The 15,770-nt window shown below is 36.4% G+C and overlaps 1 protein-coding gene across 1 annotated transcript in view; it reads left to right on the top strand.

The window, feature by feature from the left end:
- Window positions 1-15,770, top strand: part of ERC2 (ELKS/RAB6-interacting/CAST family member 2) — an 859,053-nt gene that overhangs the window by 304,873 nt on the left and 538,410 nt on the right. Inside the window, exon 5 of the mRNA XM_052641926.1 lies at window positions 3,393-3,560. Within this exon, the coding sequence (XP_052497886.1) occupies window positions 3,393-3,560 (168 nt within the window). The remainder of the gene's footprint in view (window positions 1-3,392; window positions 3,561-15,770) is intronic.

The raw sequence follows: 15,770 nt of genomic DNA, 5'->3' as shown, positions 1-15,770 counted from the left end.
CTCCTAGAGGCTAGAACACGCATACTGACACTTGTTCTGCATTTTGCTAGCTGAAGCAAGTCACAGTCCAGTCCATGCTCAAGAGGAGGGTAAATAGACTTCTCCTTTAGTTGTGAGGAATGGCATATGTGTATAAGTAGGAAGAAATTGGTGGCAGTCATTTTTAGAGGTCTTCTACCATAACTCCTACCAGACTGGCCAAAATGTAAAACTCCAATGACATATGATATTGGCAAAGACATGTAGTGATTGGCACATTTACACATTGCTTGTGGCCATAGAAATTAATATAAGTCCTTTAGAAAACACTTTAATGTTATCTAGTGAATATGAAGATGTGCATACACTGTGTTCCAGCTATTTAACTCCTAGATTATTTTTTACAGTGTGTACCAGGTAGTATGTATAAGAATGTTCAGAAGATCTCTGGCCTTTCTATTTTGTTCCATTGATCTATATTTCTGTCTTTGTGCCAGTATCATACTGTCTTGATGACTGTGGCTTTATAGTAGAGCCTGAAGTCAGGCAGGTTGATTCCTCCTGTTCCATTCTTCTTTCTCAAGATTCCTTTGGCTATTCAAGGTTTTTGGTATTTCCATACACATTGTGAAATTATTTGTTCTAGCTCTGTGAAAAATACCGCTGGTAGCTTGATAGGGCTTGCATTGAATCTGTAGATTGCTTTGGGTAGTATACTCATTTTCACTATATTAATTCTTCTGATCCATGGACATGGTATATTTCTCCATTTATTAGTGTCTTCTGCACAACAAAGGAAACTATAAGTAAGGTGAAAAGACAGCCTTTGGAATCAGAGAAAATAATAGCAAATGAAGCAACTGACAAACAACTAATCTCAAAAATATACAAGCAACTTATGCAGCTCAATTCTAGAAAAATAAACGACCCGATCAAAAAATGGGCCAAAGAACTAAGTAGACATTTCTCCAAAGAAGACATGCAGATGGCAAACAAATACATGAAAAGATGCTCAACATCGCTCATTATCAGAGAAATGCAAATCAAGACCACAGTGAGGTACCATTCCACACCAGTCAGAATGGCGGCGATCCAAAAGTCTAGAAGCAATAAATGCTGGAGAGGGTGTGGAGAAAAGGGAACCCTCTTACACTGTTGGTGGAAATGCAAACTAGTACAGCCACTATGGAGAACAGTGTGGAGATTCCTTAAAAAACTGGAAATAGAACTGCCTTATGACCCAGCAATCCCACTGCTGAGCATACACACCTAGGAAACCAGAATTGAAAGAGACACATGTACCCCAATGTTCATCGCAGCACTGTTTATAATAGTCAGGACATGGAAGCAACCTAGATGTCCATAAGCAGATGAATGGATAAGAAAGCTGTGGTACATATACACAATGGAGTATTACTCAGCCATTAAAAAGAATACATTTGAATCAGTTCTAATGAGGTGTATGAAACTGGAGCCGATTATACAGAGTGAAGTAAGCCAGAAAGAAAAACAGCAATACAGTGTACTAACACATATATATGGAATTTAGAAAGATGGTAACAATAACCCTGTATGCGAGACAGCAGAAGAGACACAGATGTAAAGAACAGACTTTTGGACTCTGTGGGCGAGGGAGAGGGTGGGATGATTTGGGAGAATGACATTGAAACATGTATACTATCATATAAGAAATCAATCGCCAGTCTAGGTTTGATGCAGGATGCTAGGGGCTGGTGCACTGGGATGACCCAGAGAGATGGTATGGGGAGGTAGGTGGGAGGGGGGTTCAGGATTTGGAACTCATGTACACCCATGGTGGATTCATGTTGATGTGTGGCAAAATCAATACAGTATTGTAAAGTAAAATAAAGTAAAAAAAAAAAAAAAAAAAGAAAGTTCAGAATAGCATTTTTCATAATAGCAAAAAACAAAAAAAGAAAACCTGGAAATAAGCCTGAATGTCTATTAACAGCACAGTAGACAAATACTTCTGATGACGTCTTACAGTGGAATACTGTTCAGTTCAGTCGCTCAGTTGTGTCTGAGTCTTTGCGACCCCATGGACTGCAGCACGCCAGTCTTTCCTGTCCATCACTAACTCCTGGAGCCTACTCAAACTCATGTCCATCACATCGGTGATGCCTTCCAACCATCTCATCCTCTCTCATCCCCTTCTCTTCCCACCTTCAATCTTTCCCAGCATCAGGGTCTTTTCAGATGAGTCAGTTCTTTGTATCATGTGGCCAAAGTATTGGAGTTTCAGCTTCAGCATCAGTCCTTCCAATGAATATTCAGGACTGATTTCCTTTAGGATGGACTGGTTGGATCTCCTGCAGTCCAAGGGACTCTCAAGAGTCTTCTCCAACACCACAGTTCAAAAGCATCAATTCTTCTGCGCTCAGCTTTCTTTGTAGTCCAACTCTCACATCCATACATGACTACTGGAAAAACCATAGCTTTGACTAGATGGACCTATGTTGGTAAAGTGATGTCTCTGCTTTTTAGTATGCTATCTATGTTGGTCATAGATTTTCTTCCAAGGAGCAAGCTTGTACCTTAATGAAAATGAACACATTGCACAAATAGGAACTGGATTTAATCTTGAAGATATTAGATTGAGTAGAAAAAAGCAAAAAGCTAAAAAAGAAAACAGTGCAAATAAAGTTAAAAGCTATGCAAAATTAAATAGTATAGAATTTACAGGTGCAGAAAAAAAAGGTAAGCTTGAAAGACAAATAAGAAAGGATGAACACAAAATTTAGGGTGGTGATTGTTTCCAGAGAGGGAAAGGAAATAGAAACGGGTTGGGAATTGGGTAATTCTAGTGATCCTTTTAGTGAATTGAATAATGAATGTTTCTTGTATTATTTTTCCATTTTATGTATTTTTGATGTCCTTTTGTATCTTTTTAATATGTAATATAAGAAAAGAGATCCCTCAGTGCTTGTTTTTTGGGGGTGAGGATTCTCTTCTGTCGAATGATGCTCTTGAATGATCATTTCCATTGTGGAGTATCAGAGAAGGTCTAGATTCTGTCTTGGGTAATTACCTTTGTTAGCTCCCTGTTGACCCTTCTGAGTACTGTGGTCAATAGACCTTATTTTTTCTTGGATGAGTTGTGGGTTTGGCCAGGAAGCCTTCATTCCATTGTGAACCTTGGTTCTTAGTGGTGTAGCAGATAGAAAGCATCTTGTGGACCTTACCTTTCCTGTTTTCTATTGTCAGTTGCCCTTGAAGAGCCTCCCCGGACCCCTAAGACTAAGTGACTCCCAAGGCTGTATTTTTAAGCTCATGGTCTGCCATGTTGTAGTAATGATCACTAGCTCTTGAAAATTTAAGAGAATTCAGTAGTCCTCAAATGTCAAGAGTAGGAGCTGTAGCTTATAATTTTTTGTAATTTCATTGTTTTACAGATTGATCAGTTGAAGCAGGAGCTTTCAAAGAAAGAGTCAGAACTTCTTGCCTTACAAACAAAGCTTGAAACTCTTAGCAATCAGAATTCAGATTGCAAGCAACACATTGAAGTGCTTAAAGAGTCACTTACTGCCAAAGAACAGAGAGCTGCCATTCTTCAGACTGAGGTAAGGTACTGTTTCAGGACAGTAGACATTGAATTGACAGCAAATATCCTACCCAAACAGCTTTCATTAGAAGACTCCCTTATCCAGATCCTTGGGGCCAGATACATCTTGGATATCAGATATCTTGGGGATTTTGGAAAGGTAAGATCTGTTGCGTGAATCATGGATTGTCTAACACTCCCAGTGGGGTTGCAACAATATCCCGTAAACAAATATATGAATATTTGTGCAGAGAAAAAAATTTTTTACACTTAAATAGTATAATTAAAGTATATATGAGAAACCTCCTATTAATTTGTGTTAGGTTGTGCCACCAAAGGAGTTTGCTTTTCTTTTCTTTTTTTTTTTTTTCATTTTTTGGAGTTTTTATTTTTTTGAATGCTGGAACCACAGATAATGATTGTACCTGAAATGGTTTTGTTTTATCAAACATCATAAAAGCATCAGAATGGCATCCACCTTCCTGTTACTGTGTGTCTGTGTAGGCTTCACTCCTGGCACCCTTATGTTTCATACTTCCTAAAGAGTGTCCTCAGATTTCAAGATTATTTTACCCTTTGAAGAAAGTTGATATTGTTTCAACTTATTCATACAGTTTCTTAAATGAAATATGATTTTTTATTTCTTATTCATACTTAGAAAAAAAAACCCTAAATAACTTGTTACTATCCTACTTTCTTGCTTCTTCTCCTTAAATTATATCTTGGGTCTATTAAGAAATGCAAAACACAAACTAGTTATTATAAATAAAACAGTTACTAGAATATAAATTATTACATAGAGTCAATAGCAAAGAATACAGTGAATCTCCCTCATTTTTGTGTTGAGGCACTGTTTTACATGGATTACTTTAGAAGGCAGTCTACTTGAGTTACATATTGTTTTTTGTGCTCTTGAAGCCATGTCTTTGCATGTATACAGTTTGGGGTCTTTGGGGAAGTTTGGATTTTCTGTAGGAATTACTGGGGCCATAGAGTAGACCTGTGCCCTCAGCCAAGGTGCAGGAAAATGCATAGAGGAGAAGGGAAACAGGCTCCAGGTTGGACAGGTCTTGGCCTGGACCTTATCGGTCTATGCACTTTATTGGTCAATAGGCAGTTAATTGGTAGCTTCAAGCCAAAACTGTCATTTTGGCCTCAATGATGTAGATATTTTACATATAAGAAATATCATTTTTAGTTGTGTATAGTTCCACTGTGAATGTAGAAGCTTGGATATTTAAATTTTTAAGGCATAAATATGAACTATACCTTAATTGAAGGTTGACTTGTATAATATTTGAGGAAACAGCAGTGAAGAGCAGTGAACCTGGAACTGTGCTAATACTATACTATATTAGTATATATTACTACTATATAGTATAACATATACTATAGAACTGTGCTATCTAATACTATAAAACTATGCTGTCTAATACTATAGCCACCAGGCACATGGGTCTATTCAAATCTAGATTAATTAAAGTGCAGTTAAATTTAGACTGTAGCTTCTCAGTCACACTAGCCACTTTTCATGTATTTAATAGTCACATGTAGTTTGAGACTAGTGTATGGGATAGCACAGCTATATATAGAACATTTGCATGTAGTACTTGTCTGTTGGCTTATTGGGACAAATCCTGCTCTCTGCCTGATTTTGTAAAGTTTTATTAGAACACAACCATACTCTTTCATCTATGTGCTGTCTTTGGTTGCTTTTGTGTTGAAAATATTTACTCTCTGGTCCTTTACAGAAAAAGTTTGCCATTTATGGCGTGTGATTTCTTGGTGAGAGGATTGATTGGGAATTTGCATGCCTGGTTTGTCTTTTCTCTAACAGTCTTACTCTGAACAGGGCCAGATTTGCTGACCTCCTTTCTATGAGCACAAGCTTTTCTTTAAAGTGGACATTCACAGAGCAACAGGTTGTATCACAGTTGTCTTACATTGGCAGTAATAATATCACTACTAATAAAGTTACTGTAATTGTGTTGTTGTGTATTGGGTAGAAGGAAACTTAAGATGCAAGGCAGTCTGTTGAGATATGGCCCAGGCTTCTTGATAGTTCCCCTCCAGAAGGAAGGAATGAGAAAAGTCAGCTTAGAAAAGCTTACTATCTTCCTTTCACTGCCTTGTATTGATGAGTGCTCTATTCCCCAGCCTCTTTCCCTTTTCTTATCCTGTCCCCTTGTATTTTGCATCTCTCGAATTAATGCAGTTCAAATTAGACCTATATATATTTCATGAAAAAGACAGTGGTGACATTATATCGATAGCTTTCATCCCACATTCAATAATTAAAATGACCCAATAAAGAGACGGCACTTTGAAGTAGAAAAAATTACTCTCCATGTGTAGAGAAAGTGAGATGATTTTCTGGTTTTCTGCTTTGAAGTTGGGAGTGTGAGATTAATGATTTTATCAGCTGGAAATATACAAGGAATTTTCTTTTGCATTTTTTCTTCTTTTAAAATCTCCGTAAATGGAAATGGAAAGAGTTATCTAATGATATCCATCTCTTAGAGGAAGCAATTTAGGTTGAAATTAGCTCTAATTGTTGGATCATAGGGAAAGGATTTTTGGCAGCCCAGTAAAATACATTAAAGTGATTTTCCTGCTTCTTGGAAAAACAGAGGAAAATAAGAGTCTCCCTACCTAATGTGGGTTAGTGGGTGAGTATTCAGTACATGAGATGTTTCCTTGAGCCCTACAACGAAAGAACCGAGCTTACATTCCTGTGAAAGGCATGGTTTCATCCTTGGAAGAGGTTATAAAATGATAGCTCCTTCCAGGTAGATTCCTAAGTCTTTACGGAACGCTCTTGCCAAAATAGAAGACGACTTTCTCTAGAATGGGAAGAGGCCTTCCTGCATCTCTGGAAAACCTTTGCCATTAACTGTCTTTGGCTTCTCTTTTAGAATATGGTGAAAGTGACAGATGTTACTGACTCAACAGTTCATCTCCATAAGGAAGGCTTTTTACCACCATGCAATTTGCATTTGGGAGGTGGTAGGTTGAAGGGTGGGACAAGGGGGGAGGCAAGTTGTCTGGGTTTGTGGCTATGTGGCTTGGCTCCTGGATAGATTTGTTTCAACTTGTACAGATGCCCAGATGCTCTTTGACATGTGTGCAGTAAATCAGTGGAATAATAATTACACATACACACACACACATACACACACACACACCACATAGCTCTTAACATAGCATTTTACTTTTTAAAATAGCTTCAAAGAACCCTAACGCCAAGTATCTCATTTTGCTACTTCCCTTGATGTTTTCCACGTACTAATTTACCCTTATCAACCAACACATTAATTTCATGTGCATAGAGATAATAATAAATTGACTTTAGTGCCTTGACTTTTATGAATTTCAATGAATAATTGCCAACATATCCAGAAATTACACAGAAGAAAGGCCTAGCTATTATTTTATCATCTGAAGTAAAATGTGCTATGAAAAAGCAGCATTTAGAAGTGGGAGATGTGTGCACATGCCTTAATCTCCCCATTTAATCACTGTGACGTAAACAGGACTTAAATTTCTGAGCCTCCACATCTTGACTGTAAAACGGCAGCGTTGTGCCAGCTTGAGGTGCCCATATGAGAAATGTTTAGATTCTTCTAAAGGGTTTTAACTATCAGTTGTGTTGACTATCATCATTGCTATGATTTTTATCACTATTGTATATCAGGATATTTGGGGAACACTCCACCTCACTTCTCTTACCATCCGTTCTGTGTGTTCTACCTTTGTATGTCTCCTTTGAATTTTTGGTATCTGCTTTTACTGAGTTCAGATTTTTATATTTCAATTGAGTCACTTTTTTATGTCTTAGAATGATGCAGAGAAATGAAGATACTATGAAAATGCCATCTTTTGTTCTTGCTTCAAATTAAAAGGTGTCTGTGTTTTCTTGCAAGTACACTTTGCCCCAGCCCAGCATGATTCCCAAAGTGCCAAGCATGATGTCTCTTCTGTATGTTTTCTGGAAGATATGTTATATGACAGTGGTATATGATGGTTGCTTTTATACTCATTTGTTCCAAGTAGTTAGGGAAACCTCCTACTGGTCTAAAAGAAAACACTTGACAACCAGTTAATTAAAAAATGTATGGGTTTAGTGTTGAGAAGGTGAGAGGCAACACATGCAGGTTAGGTTAGTGGCAGCTCCTTGGCAATGATCCATAACATTTTTGATTTTGGTTTTTAAATGTCATCAATATAAGAAAATGTCGTGCAGTCTTTTGGTTCACTCCTCAGAAAATTAACCTCAGCACATCCATACTTATATTCACATGCCATAACGTATATACTTTCAGGTAGTTTACATATACCCTGAAGCATTTCCGAGAGTTTCACATTAAAGATCCCCGCCCTATGGATTTCATGAATTTTTCATTCAACATATATATTTTGAATGACTACTATGTGCCGCATTTGGCTCCTGCCTTTATTGAGTCAACATTATAGTTAAATGATATATATGGATATATGATAGAGAGCTGATCAGAATACCTTGAATACTCACTGAATCTATTATCACTTGTTGGTAATAATCCCACACAAAATCTTAATTGGACTTCATCTCTCTTTGCTTCTTTAAAAGCAGACAAAAGGAAACAAAGAAGCTAGAATTAAATGTTTAGCTCCTTTGACAACTGAAGTATGCAAGCTATATGAAAATAGCCATTTATATCTCTTGTAATTTAAGGCTAACATTGCTAAGGGTTCCCTCCTGGTTCAGTGGTAAGGAATTCACTTGCCAATGCAGGAGACATTACTTTGATCCTTGGGTCGGGAAGATCCCCTGGGGAAGGGAATGGCTACCCACTCCAGTATTCCTAAGGTGATTACACTGTTAATGTTAAGATTTTATGTTTTGATTTAAACTTATCCTCTGGTTCTCCTTGAGAAAAGGAATTATATTTATAGACTTACAGATTATTTCAGGATTTCCTGCATCTACTTAGAAATGCTTCAGTCAGCTATACTTTAGACAGACCCTCCCCTGAGCTTGTCGGAACAAGCAGCATATTCTTTGATAATATTTTATTAAGCATCTATGACACACAGGTGCTTGACAGTGTGGGATCCATAATCTCAGAGGATACGGGTCTTGGATTTAGTAATTTAATTACATTGCTCGAATGTCTACTAAGTACAAGACATGACTGCTCTGTTGACTTTCAAAAATTGTAGCTGTTTTCCATGCAATATGTTATTTTAAACTTGACTTACAGCTTGTGAATTTGGTATTGTTGTCCCCTTTTCTTAAGACTAGGTAATAGTGGTTCAGAGAGAATATGTATCTTGCTCAAGGTCACAGAACAGTGAGTAACGGACTTGGGTTCTCAAGTTCTAAAACTCTTTAACTAGAAATCTAGCACTTTTCAAGCGTCCCAGTGGACCAAGGGTTTCTTTGTGTTAAGTAAGTGATATACATTATCTCGTTTAATATTCATGGCAAAGGTTATGCCAGATTTTATAATTCTGTATTTAACAGGGAGGTTCACTAGGGATTCAAGAATGCTCACTAGATACAACCCTGTACTGTCTATAAATAGGGATAAGAATTAATAACTCTGAGGTCGTAAATTCTTACAGTAACATTGTGGCTATAGCAATAGCGCTGTGGGCATATTAATGTGGGATATTGTCCAAACTTTAGGGAGGATACTATTTTTATGAAGTCTAGAATTCCAGTATATTAAGAATTTATTGTATATTATTTAATTTTTATTTCTGTAAAAATGTTTAGGATTGTGTATATATGTACATATTCATACATGCATTCACCCTTTGTAGGAAAAAAAAGGAATGGGCAACAGTATCTTACCGTTTTTTATTTTTGTAGGAGTCTCAGGTGATCTTTAAGTGGTCTATGATACACTTACTGTACATATGTAGTATAAAAATTACATACATTCTTAAGAGAAATGGTGATGATAATTTCTTCAGGGAGACTGTGCAAGGTACTGGTGGAGGAGGAGGTGCTTTTGAAGCCCACGGCAGCATTTTTTGTTCCTCTGAGTCATGGATGATTCAGTGTGATAACACAACTCGTGGAGCTGTCAGTTCTCATGATGAATCATAAAACCAAGCTTTTGACTGTGAAAATGTTGTTTTATGGAGACAAGACACATTTTATGAGTCCTTGTTTCTGGGTTTGTTTCTCATTGAAATGGGTCCTCCACCCCACTTCAAGGTGAGGCCAGGACTCCTGGATATAAAGGTCACCCTGACAAGGAGTTGGGAATGCTTTATGGTGTCTAGGGGCTGTGGGACAAGATGCATTCACATAGGGCTTTGTAAACTGTTCATATACTTGAGGAACTACTCCTTCTTCTAAACTCACACATGTGACCAAAGGAGTTTTTTCAATGACTGAAAATTGTATTTTCCACAATATGTAAGATGGGATTTACAAGGAGTGCTCCTTTACTTTAAAAAAATAATTGCAGTTTTCCTTTTTACCTCTGGCCCCTGTTGACTGGCAAGCAGTAAAGTCCTTTTTAATCACTTTAGTCCAGCCTTCAGAGGATAATATTAGAACTGTCCTTTTTGAGAGAGACTTTTGTTTAATGTCCTTCATAATCACAGCATTTAAAAGTGAGTTGTTTTTTTCAAAAAGTTAGTAGCAAATGATGAAACCAACTTTTAAGACTGTCAAAACACCCCAGTGCCAAATCAGGGTGCATTGTATCACTTTTAAGAGTTGCAAGGAATGTCTTTAAAATTGATAAATGAAGGAGGTTGGTGAAAAAATATACAAAACAAAATCCTGGTGTCACTTGTATTTTTCATTCTAATCCCATCGTTGGCTTCACGTTTTAAAATGTTTTTATTTGACCAGGAAAGGCATCATTTGAAATTTTATTGATAACACTCTTAATTTCAAGAAAAAGGCATAAACCTGCAAAGTTGTAACTATCATGGTGGCCACAATTGGGAGGTCTGAAAAATAGTTTATTACCAGTAGGAAAAAAATCTTGGGAACCACAGTCATTATAGGGGTCACCACCTCTGCTACGTGCATTTTATTTTTTTTCCCCTTTTCATTTTGAGGGTATGTATGATGCCAGTGCCAAACTACACACATTCCCCTCCCCTAATGTCTGTGGGCTTTGTTTTGATTCTCTCTTTATTAATGATGTGAAAACTCTGGGGTCACACAAAAATGAGCCAGGGTCAGCCTTTAGGGGCCCCAGAATGCTGAAAATGTCCTGGTATCTAGCTAGTGAAGACATTGTTTAAAGGAGCTAGGTTTCACTTGAGATTTTTAGCTGTTGTGCAGATTTTAGACACCCAGGTAAACTTTGCAAGTCAGCCTCATACTCTTGCTTTCTTTAGGTGAAATACAAAAGACTTGTGGTGGAGGAATTAAAATGTGTCCTGGTTGTTGGCTGCAGTTCTGTGACTTTTTTTGAGGGGTCCTGTTAAAGGATGGTACAGGTAGCTACAAACATTATTTTATTCCATAGGTCCAGAGCCCAATGCTTTTGTTGTCATTGTTCAGGCTTTCAGAAAATGCCATGTTTAACACCTTGTTAGTATAAAATTGCTTTTGACTTCATAAACACAGGTGTTCAGTTTGAATCTTAATCAACTGTGAAATAGGTAGATGTCTAAAAGGAAATTCTATAAATTGTGAACATGACTCTGTCAGCACACTAAATGGATTAGGAAAATTCATTGTCTGCCATGTAACTGAACACCAGTGTGATGCGTGGACAAGAATTAGTCTTGAAAAGCCAATAAAACGGAGGAAAAAAGCAAAGCCTAGGAGATGTTGATTGTGTGGGTTCCCCCCACCACAAATGAATGCTGGTGCAGAAGAACTTGGACATCAGAATGGCTATTTAGAAGATGGCCAAGAAGGAATACGTATGAGCAGACAACACAAAATTTATAGAGTAAAACCACAAACACCTTATTTTCCATTGTACTAAAATAATGATATTTTACAGTACCATTTTATATGTAATTCTGCTTTCAATTTTATATTGTTACTGCAGTTCAAATCTCATTATAAATGTTCCAATAAAAATCCCTTTTTAATCAAAAACTTTCCAATCCTTAGCCCATTGTCAGCTTACTTTGAACAACGTATTTTTCTAGTGAAACAAAGGAATTTGGTCCTTCTATCTGAGCTCACTGGGATGTTATTTGAACTGTGTGGCTCAACATGTAATTAAGATAACTGATTCATTTTAATTTCCATATTATATCCCCTCATAATCTGTATCCATTTTTGGTGGGGGGTATAGAGGTACTGGGTCAGAGCCCCTTATTATTCTTTGAAAGAAAATCACTAGATCAGTAGTGCTTTTTATTTCTGTTTTACAAAAGATGTCTATACTATATTAAGCTGCAACTTAAAGTGACAATATGCAAGTAGTTAATCATCTGTGAGAAAGTACATGTCCATAGTAAGTGTTATCTACTGGTGAATGGTTTGCAGGAAAAAAAAAAAATATTTATGCCATGTCTGTGGGAAGCTGAAAATTGCCACTTTAGAAAAGGAGATGACAGAATTTAGGAGGAGGAAAATCCAACCAAACTCTCACTGACCTCCAAGCTCACTTTCTTTCTTTCTTTTTTTTGGTATGAATTTTATGGAAAACAGAATTTATTAAGTACTTCCATTTATTTTTTTTTCCTTTTGGGATCACCATTTGGAAATAACCAGTGTACATTGTGATTAAGTTCTCCCTGACACTGGACCCACATTTGTAACACTTGCCTCCATTCCTCTGGAAAAAGGATAACATTTGCTGTGGTTGGGCTTCTTTATGTGTGTATTTACATATCAAACCAAAATGTAAAGAGTGAAGTTAAATTGCAGGGCTTCTGCAAGAATCTTTTACCCATTCTCATATGAACTTTATTCTTTTTAAATTAAATACAGATATTTATTCTATGCAGACATATATTTCACCCTTCTTGTTTTATTTTTTTTTAAAGGTGGAGAATACAACTTGAGGTAATAAGTTGTGTAGGGGAGGATCATTTTAACTCTAGAAATTTGTGTTTATGGCCAGCATTTCTTTCTTGAAGCATGTGAAATTTATTTTCTTCCATTTATTATTTTACATTACTTAAAATTTTCAGTGTAAGTGATTTATCAAATCCTTACTAATAGAATAATATTCAGCCTCTAAAATACTACTTGGCAGTTGTTGATTTGAAACTGGACAGATCGCAAGTTCTGTTATTAAGATCTTGTGAAATGTGAAGGGAATAAGAAGACGCAGCTCCTCATTTACTGAGTGTGACTGCTTAGCTAGTGCCAGCAAAGCTGGGTGTCAGAGGGTTGGTTCTCCATAGCTATGACCACCTTTGGCAACTCTTGTGAGAGCAGTTGAGGAAAAAGGGAAATGCGTGACTAGGAGACTTGCTTGGGACTGCCAGAGAGGTAGACTTTAGGGTTTGTCAGCTCTTCAACCTCACTCCCACCCACAGTTGAAAAATACATTTATGGAAAGATGTGCATGAGTTTTAAAGATTTAATTTGGAAAAATTTAGTCACATTTGTTTTTTGTTGTGTGTATGTGTGTGTGTTGTATGTATATATTAGAAGAAACAGAACACGAAGATATGGAAGCTAGAGAAATAGCATCATTTCAGCAACCTCCTTTGTTGGATCTCCTGTAGATTAAATAAGCCTACTAAATTAAATGCCTTCTGTGGGTTAGGTGTAGTGCTAAGTGCCAGGAATACAAAAATGAACAAGAGATAAATGTTGTCGGCATTACCACGCATAATATGATTATTGAGAAATATTTAAGGTTTTTTTCATACTTCTTTTTGTCCCTGAATATCCACTAGGGTTTACTCATGGAAAATTCAATCCAGTGAACTGTTAGTTGCTTATCAGAGCAATCCATAAAGACTTTGGGCATGTAACAGGGTCTTTGAGTAAGACCATGGAAGTAACTAACCAGAAGGAAAACTTGTCTCTATGCTCAGAGCCTTTTTCATTTATAGATCTTTAAATTTTCAAGTGTCACTTTCTTGGACAAAGTTTATAATATAGATTGTGTAGTACATAAAAAATACAATCTTATTCCTCAGAGACACTGTGGCCTACCTGGGGTTTTCAGTACTGTGCCACATGCACTCAAGTATTTATTTTAACCTTTTGTTAACCTAATATTTATAAAGAAGGAAAACATCATCACAACATAAATTTCTTGAAGAAAGGGATCTTTTGACTTACTCTGTGAAGTATCTGAGCTCTGAGAGTAGTGCCTGGCACAATGTAGGAACTGCAAAAATATTTGTTGAATCTATTATTGATCTTTGGCATCACTAGTGTAGTGGGAGGATTAGATGAGATATTGCATCATAGTAGCAATGGAAATATTCCTTTTAGGTGATGCTTTAATATTAGTATTATGAGAAAACATGAATTAACTCTTCTGTAACTTTGTTATGGGGAAAATATTGCTAACTATGAATCAAGATCTGATAGTAGCAAAAATATGTAAGATTGATAAGTTTGATGACATGAAATAAAGAATTTGTGCTTGGCAAAAATTATCATCGAGTAAAAGGCAAGTGACAACTTGGGCAATATACTTGCTAGTTATGCTGCAAAAAGAGGGTTTTTATCTCTAATAAACTTTTTAAAAACAACCCTAGGGACCAATAACCTATAGAACCAAAGGGTAACAATATATAGATAGAATCATGGTCATAATATTATAAGTTATGCACAGAAAATAAATGTGAGTAGTCCTTAATTTATGATGCTCAGCCTGATACATAAGAGAAATGGAAATTAAAATTACATTGAAAAATGATTGCTCATTTGTTAGATTAGCAAAAATTCCAAGATTTGAAACATATGCTACTTATTGATGGGGAAAAACTAGCCCTACAGTACCATTTCTGTTAGGAATGCAAAATGGTACATCCCCTTTCAGAGAGGAATTTGCCAACATCTAGCAATTCACACAAGTTTGCCTTTGACTCTGAAATCCAAATTCTAGGAGTAGATTCCAAAGGTACGCTGACAAAAATACAAAACAGCCAAGATTTTTCATTACAATATCATCTGTAATAGTAAAAGACTGTAAACAACCAACATGTCTGTCAAAATGGGACTTACTGAATAAATCACTGTGATCCACAAATGGATTACTATGTAGCTATGTAAAAGATGAAGAATATCTCTATATATTGATATGGAGTGACCTGTAGGATATATGGTGAGGTGGGGGAAAAAAAAAAAAAGATTGGTGAAAAGTATATAAAACTGCTGTTTACCTAAGAGATTGAAGAAATGCACATGTATGTATAAATAAATGTATGAATATATATTTGTTTAGATTTTAAAGAAAATGGTGGACAAACTATAATATTGAAAACCAAATTTGAGGGGTTTTGTTAATTGAATGAGTGAACATGGAGAGAATTTAGACTTCTTTGAATATAGTTTGTTTTCTAGGTTTTACTTTGGAACTGTGTATTTTACATAATTAAAAAGCAAAATTAAATCCAAAAAGGCAATTTCTGAAAAGTCGAAGGAAAATGAAACAAATGAACTTATCTACTAATGTGAGTGGTGTTATCCCCATACAGTGAGGATCTATTCCAGGTGACTATAAAATACAGTACTTTGAGTAACATCTCTAGTGAAATACTGTATGCTGCTGCTGCTGCTAAGTCACTTCAGTGTCCGACTCTGTGTGACCCCACAGACGGCAGCCCACCAGGCTCCCCCATCCCTGGGATTTTCCAGGGTTGCCATTTCCTTCTCCGATGCATGAAACTGAAAAGTGAAAGGGAAGTCGCTCAGTCGTATCTGACTCTTCGCGACCCCATGGACTGCAGCCTACCACGCTCCTCTGTCCATGGGATTTTCCAGGCAAGAGTACTGGAGTGGGGTGCCATTGCCTTCTCTGAAATACTGTATCGTCCCAGACAAAAATACTACATAGAATCTTAAACTTTTTTCAGTGATTATATTATTGGTTGTAATAGATATTATTTATTATAGGAAATTTTTTATTCTAAGACAAGTGTGTGCAAAGAATGGGATAAAACAAATGAGTGTTTCTGTTGGCATCATTAAGAGCTTGGATTTTCAGAACTTGGGAAGAAGATAGAGATGTGAGATTGATCAAGTTAAGTAAAAATACTATAGTCCTGTGATGTGTTTTTTTAAAAATCTATATCAACATATCAATATCTATGTAATTTATCTATATCTGTTGTGTCC

The sequence above is a fragment of the Budorcas taxicolor genome, chromosome 1 (genome assembly GCF_023091745.1).
Source record: "Budorcas taxicolor isolate Tak-1 chromosome 1, Takin1.1, whole genome shotgun sequence".
In the NCBI taxonomy this organism is placed as follows: Eukaryota; Metazoa; Chordata; class Mammalia; order Artiodactyla; family Bovidae; genus Budorcas; species Budorcas taxicolor.
Note: the sequence above shows the minus strand (reverse complement) of the source record. Positions and strands in the feature narration are given on the sequence as shown.